This window comes from Alligator sinensis, unplaced genomic scaffold (assembly GCF_000455745.1).
Source record: "Alligator sinensis unplaced genomic scaffold, ASM45574v1 scaffold746_1, whole genome shotgun sequence".
NCBI lineage: Eukaryota > Metazoa > Chordata > Crocodylia > Alligatoridae > Alligator > Alligator sinensis.
Window position 1 is genome coordinate 1,987,913 of NW_005841959.1, and position 13,715 is coordinate 2,001,627.

Here is a 13,715-nt window from a genome sequence, read left to right on the forward strand (position 1 = left end):
AGCTTTGCTTAGCAAGGAACTCTTCAATGAGCTAAACCACAAAAGGAAACGTAAAAAGTGGAAACTTGGAGAATAAGAACATTGCTTGGGCATGCAGAGATGAAGTCAGGAAGGCCAAAGTGCAACGGGAGTTGCAGCTAGCAAGGGATTTGAAGGGTAACAAGAAGGGCTTCTACAAAATTTGTGAGCAATAACAGGAAGATCAGGTAAAAATGTAGGTCCCTTATTAAATGGCGGAGGCAACCTAGTGACAGAGGATGCAGAAAAGGCTAAAGTACTCAATGTCTTCTTCACCTCAGTTTTCACAGGCAAGCTCAGCTCCCAGACTACTGCAACTGGCAGGACATTTTGAGGAGGAGGTAAGCAGCCAACAGTGGACAAAGAATATATTAGAGACTATTTAGAAATGCTAGGCATGTACCCCTTTAAGAAAGGGAAGGAGGAGGATCTGGGGAACTATAGACTAGTCAGCCTCACCTCAGTCCCCAGAAAAATCATGAAGCAGGCTCTCAAGGAATCCACTTCTAAGCACTTGGAGGAGAAGGTGATCAGGAGCAGTCAGCATGGATTCACCAAGGGCAAGTCACGCCCAACCAGCCTGACTGCTGAAAACTGGCTGAATCATTGGGCTCAGAAAGTAGTAATCAATGGCTCAATGTATAGGTGGCAGCTGGTATTCAAGCAGAGTGCCCCAGCGGTCAGTTTTGTTCAATCTCTTCATCAAGGACCTGACAGATGGCATGGACTGCACCCTCAGCAAGTCTAGAGATGACATTAAGCTGGGAGGAACAGTAGATAAATTGGAAGATAGGGATAAAATTCAGAGAGACCTAGACAAATTGGAGGATTGGACCAAAATAAATCTTATAAGTTTCAAAAAGGACAAGTGGAAAGCCCTGCAGTCAGGATGAAACAATCCCATGCACTGGTACAAGCTGGGGAAAGACTTGCTAAGCAGCAGCTTTCCAGAAAAGGACCTAGGGGTTACAGTGGACAGGATAGGAGCCAGCACCGTGCCTTTGTTGTGAAGAAGGCTGATGGCATACTGGGCTCCATTAGTAGATGTGCTGCTAGCAGATTGAGAGAGAGAAGTGATTCTTTCCCTCTATTCAGCACTGGGGAGGCCACACCTGGAGTACAGTGTTGTGTTTTAGCCCCCCACAACAGAAAGGGTGTAGAAAAATTGGAGAGTCCAGAGGTGGGGGACCAAAAATGGTTAGGGTGCTAGGACACATGACCTCTCAGGAGAGGCTAAGGGAACTGGGCTTATTTAGTCTGGAGAAGAGAAGGCTGAGAGGGGATTTAATAGCAGCCTTCAAATACCTGAAGGGTGGTTTCAAAGAGGAGGGAACCACACTGTTCTCTGTGGTGGCAGATGACAGAAGAAGGAGCAATGGTCTCAAGTTGCAGCAAAAGAAGTTTAGGTTAGGTATTAGGAAAAAACTCTCTCATGAGTGTAGTAATGCACTGGAACAGGTTACCTACAGAGGTGGTGGAATCTCCATCATTGGAGGTTTTTAAGGCCTGGCTTGACAAAGCCCTGGCTGGAATGATCTAATTGGTGATGGTCCTGCTTTAAGCAGGGGGCTGGACTAGATGATCTCTTGAGGTCCCTCCCAACCCTAGTTTTCTGTGCATCTATGATAAGCAATAAGCATAGAACACTTAAACACAAAGCTCCCATTGTTTTATATTTCATCCTTGAAATGCTTCATTTTAATCCTCAATGTCATTAAGAAATATGTAGTGGTGAAAGAACATACAGGATTGTATTTGACATAATTTAGAGTATCAGAATTCTATGAGTGAGGGGGGTTCTGAATTTACTGTACAGATCTCTATTTTTAATGGTAATTGTACAACAAAAGATCTGAACATTGACCTGGCAAACATACAAGTACATGGTCATATTCTAATTTCCATTCTAAAGTAGAAAGGGATAATTAAGAATTAATTCTTTCACAACCGAGTGGAGAATGCGAAACATGACATTGTTAGAATCACGGTGACAGTCTTACAAGAAATATTTTGTTATTTATGAATGAAAGAGAGAGATATAGTAACAACATATTTTTGTTTTAGAATTTGTTTTTCTGTGAAAAGTCAGTTAAGAAAGGAAGAACCAAAGCATGAATGAAACAAGAAAAAGAAAACATTACCTTAATATCAAAAGCTGCTGGTTGGCCCACTTGGTTATACAGTTCCAGTTGATCCTTAACAGGAGTTACCCACAATGCCAGCTGACTTAACTGTTGTTCAAATTGGGTCAAATTATTTAGTAGATCTTCTATTTCTTTTTGTTTTTCTGGAAGATCTTTGGATACCTTAAAAATAGAAAAAATTGTTAAGTTTGTTTTGTAAAAAAATTGTGTGGACATATATAATAAAAAATGCATTACTGTTAAAACAGCAGAAATAAAAATGTAATCAGTGCTGGGGAAGAGGGAATAGAAACAGATCTATGTCATATGTTAACAATTAGACAGATCCATGTTTTCTCAATAAATAAGACTGTTTCAACAGAAAATGTTATTTTAAGAATAACAATATGAAAATGTTTCAATGGCCCTTACATCCAGAAGCTACCCAGACTATTTCAATTTCTTGAAAAAGAAAATATCTTTAAAGAACATGTTTTCTTACAAAATGTTTAATACCACTTGTTTCTGGTCAGGGTTCTGAAGTGAAGTGCAGCAACAGATGAGAAAGAAAAAAAATCAGCTAATATATGCAACTATTTGTGCTTCAAGTGTAGTTTCAAACTTGATTGGTATTTAAGAAAGTCTTAGGTAGAATTAGACATTAATCTGATTCTCCCATTCCCAATAGCTGGTATTTAATTGTTTAATTATTGATTTTATTATTTTATTATTGCAGCTTTTGGGTGGAACTGTAGAAATCAACAGTATGTACACATTTGAAGTGAAGACAGAAGTAAATTGGAAAAAAAGCAAGCCATAGCTAGCTGCCATAGTTTAATGACTTGTGGTATAAGAAAAGAAACAATTACACTTTTCTTAATTTCAGTATCCTTTATATCAATTAATGCTTATGTTGTGCTAAATGAAGACAGCAATTAATCATTATTAAACTCAGGCACAAGTAGTTTTTTGGATAGCTTTTCAGTTTAAGAAATCAGTCTTCCCTGTGGCCATTGTCTTTTAAAACAGGCTTTTACTAAAAGGCCTTTTTAAAAGCCAGGAAATATGGGAAATCTCTGATAAACACAGTTAAACCTTAATTCCCCTTGGAGTTACACTATATTGATGGAAGCAAGTCTATCATACTGCCTGACTACAAAATATTACTGATACATACTACCTACTAATCCCCAATGATGCCATTTACAGAAGACAATAAATCGAAGTCCATCAGGAACCAAAAAAAAACCAAGGAAGGTTTCTATGTAAACAGAGCTGAGGAAGTAAGAGGAAAATGGTTCTCTCAGGATATATAACTTTTTCTTTGTTTCTCCAAACCACATTCAGTTTGAAAACACTGTTTAAGATGAATTAAAGATTTACAGTGTATGAATCTACATGAGACAGTATTGCACAGTTGTTACTACACATTTATTTAGTACGTGTATGAGCAAGTACTAAATAAATGTGCAGTAACTGGAGTTACTGCACAGTAGTGCTGGCAAATATTTTTTAGGTGATGCTGCTGCACAGTAGCCTAATAATACTGCACAGTAGCATATCAGCACTGTCTGTGCTGTGATGTGCTACTGTGCAGTATTTTTTAGCTACTGTGCAGTCACCATCTCATGTAGATCTGCTTACTGATATGCAATTTATTATACAAAAATTGTGAAGATGTTTGTTATTTATACTTTTGTTTCACCAACACATTTAAAGTTACTGTTTCCTTCTCATACTCATGCATCCTGACCAGTAAGTGTAATCACTTTCAGTACCCTCTTGATCTTAAGCATAACAAAATCTCTCCCACTCCTAGTAAAGTCTACCCTTGATGTGAAGTTAAAATGAAAAATGCATTAATTTCTTATATGTGTTAATTCAATATCTGTGAAGACCTTGGCCTAATTTTAAACAACATTAGGTTAATCTTTTATGCAACTTTTGAATGTTAAACTGCAATGTTTAGCAGCTTTAATATTACTATAAACACATTCTTCAAGATATTACTGTTGAAAGTAAACAGGCAATCACAGGAAAACATGTGCCATATAAATCTAATCCTATTCCTGAATGTTTAAATCCTACATTTATCTAATTTCAGATACATATTTATCAAAGGTATTGAAGTGAGTGCATTAACAAGAACACAGACATTCATTTGAATTTTATTTTGTGAAGGAGAAAACATAATTACCTACATTCCTAGATATATTCAACTTTGAATGCCTACATATACCGTTATGTATACACAAAGATTATAAAGAGCCTAAGAGTAAGTTATTGGGACCGGAAACATTCATACAACAAAGATAATCTGATGAAACAAACCGACTGTTCATAGGGCAGATTAACTAAGTCAAAGGAAGCTACATTTTACAAGGAAGTTTAATCCTGGGTTAATTATTGTAGCACAGATATGAGATAAGTATTTACACACACATATACTACACACATATATGTAGGAAATATGTAAAAAGTGACAAATAGTTGGAGGAAAATCTGTGCTGGACATGATCAGGAGATACTGTTAACAGTGTTCTAGTATTTATACACACAGTAATTTTATGTAAACTAATTTGCCATAGCAACAAAAAATCTTTTAACATGACTTCAACTCCAAATCAGAGAAAGCACCTTGTATATTCTTGGACTTTTATGAGATGTATTTCTCAAAATAAAATGACAATGGCTCACTTCAGTAACAGTGATCTCACTAAAGAGAAGATTCCAACTGAAGAATAAATGGAAACTCTATGAGATCCAGGAAGTGTGTATCTGCTACCTGATGGAAAAACCAAATTTTCTCACTCCTAGAAAAGTTGTACACCATCAAAATATAAATGTTGGGTCCTAATAAATATATTGTGATGGGGGAATGTGGTTCTTTGTGTACTATTTTGTTTGTTTGTTTGTATGGCTTGTTTTTTTTTTTTTTGGTTTGGTTTGGTTTGTTAATCTGTTAACTGGCTAATCAAGGAAACTTTAATCACTTCTGTCAAAATAAGGGATGATGCTGCAACACAGGTATGAAAGAAAGGTAGGCATTCATAAAGTGGCAAAAAAGAGGAGGATAGAAAAGAAAAAAATTAGGAGGAAAAACAACTCCAATGTAAAGGGCCTGTTAAACCTTATTGTTCCCCGTGAACATGTATTACTATCCTGAAAAACTGTGTTGGTTGACAGAAAATCAACAGGATATAAGGATATAGCCTGGTCTGTGGCCAAAGGGAAGAGACAAAGAGTATGAATTCTTCTTCTTAAGAAATATACTCAGACTTCAGCATCAAAGAACCAATGCAGTTTTGGTCACAATGTTAAAAAAGGGCTTTCCAACAGGTGGCCCATGAAGAGTTAATGTGCAGCTCCTAGAGTCTTACCAAACCACTGCTCCCCCTCCCCCCTCATCGTTTTCCAGGCTTTCCTGTCCCACCAGCTGCTGCTTCCTGCCTTCAGCCCAAGGAGTAGGGAAGTTTAGTAGAGTGGGTAACATGAATGTGAGTCTGGGGTTGCACCCTGGGAGGACTGGGTTACATGGGGGAGAATGGTACCCATATGGGCATGCAGCACAACTGGGCGGGGATGGGGATAAATCATGCAGAAGTGTGGGGAGGGGGCTGCCTGGCATAGCAGCGGGTACGGGGAGCATCCTCATGGCGTCATTGCTGTGGCCTGTGAGATGCAGCCCCTGTTGATGTGTCTCCCAAGACTTAGAAATTGGACAGCCCTGTGTTAAAGCATTCATCTGAAAACATGTGGTACATCTGAAATTTAGCACTCTAGTTCTTCAGTTAATTAAGTTAGATTAATTGGCAGCTTAGTAGCTGAATAATTTAAAAGATTTAAGCTCTCAATTGGAAAACAGTGGAAGATCGTAATTTTATATAAACTGACCCAAATTTTCATAAGACTCATTAAAATATGATATCATTTTGGAGTTAATTTTATATAGCTGAACATTTTCCCACATTCCTATCTGCACTAAGATGATTCAACACACACAAATACACACTGTGAAGTTTTTAATACAGCAAAATGTGAATGAATACCCTTAATTTAAAATCTAGATTTTTATCCACATATTTTAATATTTTCCCTTTTTGCTCCATTAATTCCAAAATCAATTTCTACATTATTTTGTCTGTAGATTTGGGTCACCTTTTCGTCTTGCTCCCACTGTCATTAGTCAATTAACTGTGTTTATGCCAGATCTTTCCCATCTTTCTTCCTTTCTTTCTCCAACACCCATATTTGTTATAAAGCCCACTCAATACTATTATAAAAAGTGAAACCTGCTGGATTCCCTTGCTGATTGTTCAGCTCAAAGGCTTCCCACAGTATTTGGAAAAAATAAATGCAAGGAATATGGACTGCAAAAGATATGCTGTGGCTTAAGTTATAAAAGACAATGGTTACCTGGAACAGAACCCATTACAGTGGAGATCCAGATTGCCTATTTGGATGGATGGCAGGTAAAAGAAGTAGAAAGGTAAATAGTAAAAAGGAAAGGAACAAACATCATTGTGGGGCTACAAACCTTCTACATATCAAATATATTTATGGTTTCCCCTATCGAACCATTCATGGGTGGATCTAGAATTTTGAAAAGGAGGGGTGCAGATGATTCTATGAAATGTATTATCACATATAAAACAACACAGATTTTTTTCTCCAGTTAAACAACAAACAAACAAACTAGAAGCTTTACTAAGATGCCTAGCACGCTATGGGCCTACAGTTGTATTATTCAGTTTAAGATTGAAGCAAAAACAAGTGTAACTTAATCAAAATGAGGGGTGTGAAATAGGAGCTTCGGTATTAGGAGCAGCTAATAGATAGCAGAATTGCAGAAAAGAAGAATAGCTTGATTGGTCAAACATCAAGACCATTAAACAGAAGAGAGGGTCATCAACACCTGTGGAATGAACCTGAGGTTCAACAAGAACACATGCAAAGTCCTGCACTTAGGACAGAAGAATTCCACTCATTGCTACAGGCTTGGGACCAACTGGCTAAGATGCAGTTCTACAGAAAAGTTCCCCTCTATTCTGCATTGGTGAGGCTACATCTGGAGTATTGTGTCCAGTTTTAGGCCCTTCCACAACAGAAAGGATGTAGACAAGTTGGAGAGAGTCCAGTGGGAAGGCATTTAAAATGGTTTGGGGGTTGGGGCACATGACTTCTGAGGAAAGACTGAGGGAACTGGGATTATTTAGTCTGCAGAAGAGAAGACTGAAGTGGGGCTGATAGCAGCCTTCAACTACCTGGAGAGTAGTTACAAAGAGGATGGGGCAGGCAAAATGGTGGATCCAGACAGCGGCTAGACTCCATTTTCCAGCAGCCCCTGCCCGTGTGGCTGGGGGCTGTTTCCATGGAGACCACAGGAGCAGGGAGGCCTTGACAGAGTGGGGCCAGGGTTTTCATGGAGACCAGACCAAGCAGAAGTGACAGGGCATGTGGCTGAGTGTGGGGAACTACTCCAGGGCCAGAGCAAACCCATGATCTGCCCCTCCCCAGGGTGTGCAAGCAGCAGATCACAGCTCTTCTCAGCTCTAGCCTGTGCTGTCACAGCTACAAGATCATAGCCCCAGGTCCAGAGCAGCTCCTTGCCCAACTGCACACCCTGCCAGCACTGCTTGGGCTGGTCTCCATGGAAACCCTGGCCCTGTGCAGTCACAGCCCTGCTGCTCCTAGGATCTCCACAGAAATCAGCCACAGTGACACAGGCAGGGGATGTTGGGAAATGGAGTCCACTGTGGTCAGGACTTGCATGCCCCCTAAAGTGTTCTCAATGGTGACAAATGAAAGAACAAGGAGCAACTGTCTCAAGTTGCAGCAAGAGAATTTTAGGTTGGATATTAAAATAACTCTCACTAGTTAAGCACTGGAATGGGTTACCTAGAGAGGAGGTGTAATCTCCATCCTTGGGGGTTTTTAAGGCCTGACTTTACAAGGCCCTGGCTGGAATGATCTAGTTGGGGCTGGTCCTGTTTTGAGCAGAGGATTGGACTACATGATCTCCTGAGGTCCCTTCCAACCCTAATTTTCTATTATTGTATGAAGAGTTTAGAAAGGATGTGACAGATTACAATAAGCCATTAAGTCAACTGACTGCTGCCTGACTAGAAATGCTACTAGCACTAGGTGATTTTAAACTTTGGATGAAGGAGAAATTGAAGTGGGGTGCAAATTCATGAGTGTACCCCTCCCTGAATCCACCCCAGGAACCTTTACTTTAGAATAACATAAGTTATATCTTAACTGTGTATTACCATACCTTAGCGTGTTTGAATTGCTCTTAGGCTGAACTTTAACTCAGAATTTCCTTATTTTGTAACAATCATTTATCTTTCAATTACTGATGTGAAATCTTACTATTAAGTCTATATTAACAAAGTTTAGATTTGGGATAGATATGTATCTACACATGTAGATACACCCAGTAACTGAGCTAACTTCTGTAATTCATTTCAAATTCCAAATCTAAATGTTTTGGTAAACTGAATTTAATTATGTCAGACATTTTTTGTGCTGTTTAAATTTCCATCAACAAGATATACATTTTGATTTTAACATACTCCAAGTTTTAAAAGGTAACAAGTCAGTCTTCTGAAGACCTGATTAATTTTTTTTCCAGACAGTTATTCTTTCAATATTGATTTTAAAACCTCCTACCACCCTTCAAAAAAAGAATTGGAAATCAAGTTTTATATCTCATGACAAATATGACTGTCACTAATACAAATAATTTCATGCTAGTATTAATGTAAGAAGTCATTCAAGAAATATAGGACTGGAATGGACCTCAAAGAACCATGCCTTATACCAATGTTGGATCAACTATATCTATATTTATAACATCTGCAACAGATATTTGTCTCACCTCTTCTTAAACATCTCCCTATGCAACCTGTTTTAGTGTTTCCCCTCCCTAATAGTTATGGAATCATAACAAGTACATCATAAATGTAAAGAAAAGGAAAAAAGGTTCAACAAACATGATGAGAATTACATATTCTTTGGTTTTAACCTAATTAATTTTCAATATAGAGAAAGCAATTTCTAAACACAATCTTTGGTATCATTTGACACAATATTATGGATTAAAATATCTGCTCCTTCCTTTGCTTTCCCTCTGTCTCTCGCGCTGTCCACTACTTAAACCCAGTGGTGTCAGTGGCCTGCCCTTTCTGCAAGGAGGCAGTGGAGGAGACTTTCTTCCACATTTTCTTGGACCTACCCCAGTTGCAGCCACTCTTTGCTGCCCTCAGAACTCTTTGGTATTCTGGACTTGAACTTCTCTAGGACTCTGTATATCTTTTCTTCCCATACCAACTGGCCAAGGGGCATGTGATCTTTCTGGCCAGTTTCCTGCTGGGCCAGGCCAACATGGCAATTCTGGAAAGCTACAGAAACTGGCTCATAGGGGCCAGCTCCAATGACACCTGCCAACTCTTCCACTTCCTGCTCTGGGCACATGTCACATTTGAATGTGCAACAAAATGTGGACCAATTTGTATCACAGTAGGCCACTGAGGGGGCCCTCTGCGAGGTGGAAGACTGACAGCTGATCCTCCTTGTGGGATATGGGGGAGGCTGTTTCCATGTCTCTGGTGACATGATATTTTTTTTGTTGCTGACAAGAGTTTCATGCTTGGTCTCTGGGAGGGCTACACACCCTTCTACTTGCACTATTTGTTTTTCATTTTGGATAATAAAGGTTTAAAACATAAAAAAAACCCCACTCTCTCGCTCTTTGTGTCTCTCACTCACACACACACACACAAGGAAGGGGCCAGAGTTACATTACAAAACCATTTGATGAAGAGTAATTTTATTTAGATTTTGTTTTGTTTTGTTTTTTTCAGCTACATCTTGCAGTAATATAGTCTAGATGCAAACTCTCTCAATACTCTAAATTTTCATATAACAAGTTTAGTTTTCCTGAAATACTTTATTTTCTCTCAGACAACACAAACCATTTCCCCAATAAACAGATGCTAAAAACTGGAGTGCACATCATTTGAAAGAAATATGGTAAAAGCAGGTTCTCCAACTTGTGGTTGAAACCAAATGCAATACCTGTAGCAATCTACAGGAAGCAGAACAATGAGGAGGCTCAGGCTCCTTAGCTGCTGCTACTTATTCACTGAAAGAAAATATAATTTTTTCTTCATTCTGCCTTACATAAAAAAATTTGTGTTATATTCTGGGGCATGTATATGTGAGAGAATACAATATGCAGTAACAATTGCATAGGTTTTAAAAGTGCTGTGACCTAACAAATAATCAACTTTCCAAAAAATTTCCTATGCCTGGAAAAACCCAACCTTTATCTGGACACAGCTGAGAGACAAGCAAATCACAACTGCAAGCTTGGGCTTTTACAAGAGGATGTGGGAAGCCTTGGGTACAATTTTATATAAGCAGATGTGAGGAGCCTTGGGTACTATTTTAGGGCAAATGTTGAAGAATATTGAACTTTTACCATTGTTTACACAAAGGAGAAAACAAACAGGATATAGTGGCAATAAAGCAGTAGGGGCTGGACCCTATGATCTCATGAGGTCCCTTCCCACCCTAAACTTCAGTGAATCTGTGAATCAATGGCATCTGCTTTGTTCCTTTAAACCCAGCTCCAACTAAAGGCATGTGTATAAAAAGGTAAAAAGGCAAGAAACAGGAGACTTCTGTAGCGATTCTGCAGCTGACCCATGACAAAATCAGACTGACGAAGAACAAAGAAGTAACCCGTGCTATAATATGCTATTAAGTACAAACTTCAAAGCACTCTTAACTGTGGAGCTGAAACTGGCATTTCCATAATACTACTATGATAATTACATAAAAAAGCTGTTCACCTCTTACCAACCACTGTTCAAAAAGTCAGATTATCTACTCAAAATCACCTTCCCTAGAGCATGTGTACAAGGATGATTTAGAATGGAGAGGATAAAAAGGGAGGTTAATGTTTTATGCATCATTTCTTCATGAAACACAATCAGGGTGAGAAAGAGTTTCATATAAGTTCAGTTAAGGAGCCTATTTAGTTAATTAACGTAACCATTTTCATTAACAAACTCAATATTGACTTTAAAACAAAATCTACTTAATTTCTTTTAAACAATGAATATTTATGAAGCACACTGTCAATGACAAAGATAGAATTAAGATCACATTACCAGAGGAAGATTAAAAGTAAAGCACTAAAAATATGTATAGAAGGTCATCACTGGCATACTGAGTGTTTGATGTTCTCCCAGAACCCTCTCAAGACCTGACGTTGGCTCTCATTTATTTTTTAGCTTCTTAACTCTGGATTTATTATATTCCAATTTTAATTTTTATTTAAAAGTAATTTTTCATTGGTGCAGAAGACTAAAACAATCCATAAATCCAATGCACCAAACATAATTTTCTGCTTCAGCTATTGCTTCAGCTGCATTAAAAAAAAACAAACCAACAGATTTTAGTTGGCATTTTTTGTTGTTGGGTGTGTGAGAGAGAGAGATTTTATAACAATGTGTCAAAGTCATTAAAAACATCTACAAAAAAGCAATCAGTTGAAAAAGCTACATTTAAATTTTAATTATATTTAGTTTCAAGAAGTTTCATATGAAAGTTTTTGCATGTTAGCTGTTCTACATCCAAAATGTTTTCATAGAATTGTACAGAAAGACCTAAACTTATTTTGGGTTATTTTAATTGAGAGTTACTTTAATTACAAAGTAAGAATTAAAGTGTGTGAACCCTTGAACAGACAGCTTTATGGTAAGTAATAGTATCACTGAGTATAGTTAGACTCACTGTTGTTAAGTTATTCACATACTTGGGTGTTTTCAAGATTTGGGTTCAAAATATCAATACAGAAGTGTAGCCACCCACGTTTTATGCAGAGATTTACCTTAGATTCTATATTAAAGGCTTACATAAACATGTTGGTTTTTTTCCAGCAAATATTGTCTTTCCTGCATTTATGTCACAGACACCTATATTCAATATTCATTTAATATTCTTTCTTTCTACATGTAAAATTTCCTTTTAAATAATAAAGGAGAAGATTTTCTATATGATTTGGATTGTTAACTTCTTCAGTCAGGGACCAGCTGTTTCTCATATATGTGAAAAGTACTTAGCACAGTCTTTCTCAGTTAGGGTGCCATGCCACTCCAGGATGCCATGAGAGCCTAGAGGTAGTAGATGAGGTTGAGATAGAAAGTTGAAGTTAATTTGGAGGTGGAGGCAGAGGTAGAGATCAAGGTTGAGCAATAAAAGCACTGGCGTCACCACTGCTACATGATGAAATTGTTCTGGGCTCCTCCATTTTGGGGAGGCACAGTAGATCCAAACTGAAATGCAGCTCCAACAGAAAGGTATGCTTACCTACTTTTTATCAGGCAGGCAGGTGCACCGTCTTGCTGCAGCTCTTCTTGTTTCAGCTCCAATGTGCCTCTTGAAAACAGAGGGGCACAGGGCAGTTTACCTAGTAGCAATAGCATTTTTCTCTAGAATGCCACTGTACAGGGTGGAACTGCCCTACTCACCTCCATTTTCAGGAGGTACATCAGACCCCAATAAGAAAGAGCTGCAGCAGAAGCAGCATGCCTACCTACGTGATGTCATGCAGGCAGGCACATCTTTCTGCTGTAGCTGCTTCTCCAATGTGCTTTCTGAAAACAAAGGTGTGCAGGATAGATTCATCTATCACACGTGCCTCTGTTTCCAGGAGTCACTGTGCAGAGTTGGTCCAAGAAGGCCTGCAGCAAGAAACCCTGCTCCTGCTGTAGCCACTGCCCAACATGGCTCTGCACAAGGTGGACAACACAGTTTCATCTGGCTGCAGTGGTGGTAGCAGTGCTGTAAATTATCATAATGATATAAATAATTGATAACACAGTGATTAATAGTATAATTATAATGCTTATCTTATAATATGCATTATATATTTATATTAGCTTTTAAAATTGGGTGCTGCCAAATTTTTAAACGTTTTGGAGGCGTGCCTCAAGTCCAAAAAGATTGAAAGCCACTAACTTAGAACAACAGTTTCTGGTTTATGATTCCAGGTCTTAGCTAATACCACAACATAATAAATAATGGTAAATAATCAGGACTCTATTTCCCCTTCTTAAGAAGATTTACGGCATTGAGGGCCATTTGCTTAATATAAAACTTACAGTTTCTAGTCTTTTCCAGAAACAGGATTAAATGGGCCTTTGAAGGTTTAGCAAGATGTGTGTTTTGGAAAAAAATTAGCCAATGTCCTGGTGAGAAAGAGGCCAAGAAATCATGTAATTCTGATAACTGTTTCTAGTATCTAAACTACAGAAATTTAAGTCACCATTTGAAATTTATATTTGAGGTGAGACGGGATATTTTACGATCAAAATACAACACTGGACCATACAAATCCCAGAGGAATCTATGTTCAAACTTTCATTTGGCCATTATGCTCTCAGTTGCTGTAGGGCTGCCTTAAAATTGTCTGCCAGGATTGTCACTTTATTACCAGTCTCACAAAGTCCTGACTGCTGTACCAAACCAGCACAAAACATACCTAAACTCTACCATCAG

At 38.2% G+C, this 13,715-nt stretch overlaps 1 protein-coding gene across 7 annotated transcripts in view; it reads right to left on the reverse strand.

The window, feature by feature from the left end:
* Positions 1 to 13,715, reverse strand: part of DMD (dystrophin) — a 1,961,037-nt gene that overhangs the window by 642,845 nt on the left and 1,304,477 nt on the right. For all 7 annotated transcript variants that reach the window (XM_025200207.1, XM_014518487.2, XM_025200208.1 and 4 more), the window contains one exon: positions 2,160 to 2,324. In XM_025200207.1, coding sequence (XP_025055992.1) covers positions 2,160 to 2,324 — 165 coding nt within the window. The remainder of the gene's footprint in view (positions 1 to 2,159; positions 2,325 to 13,715) is intronic.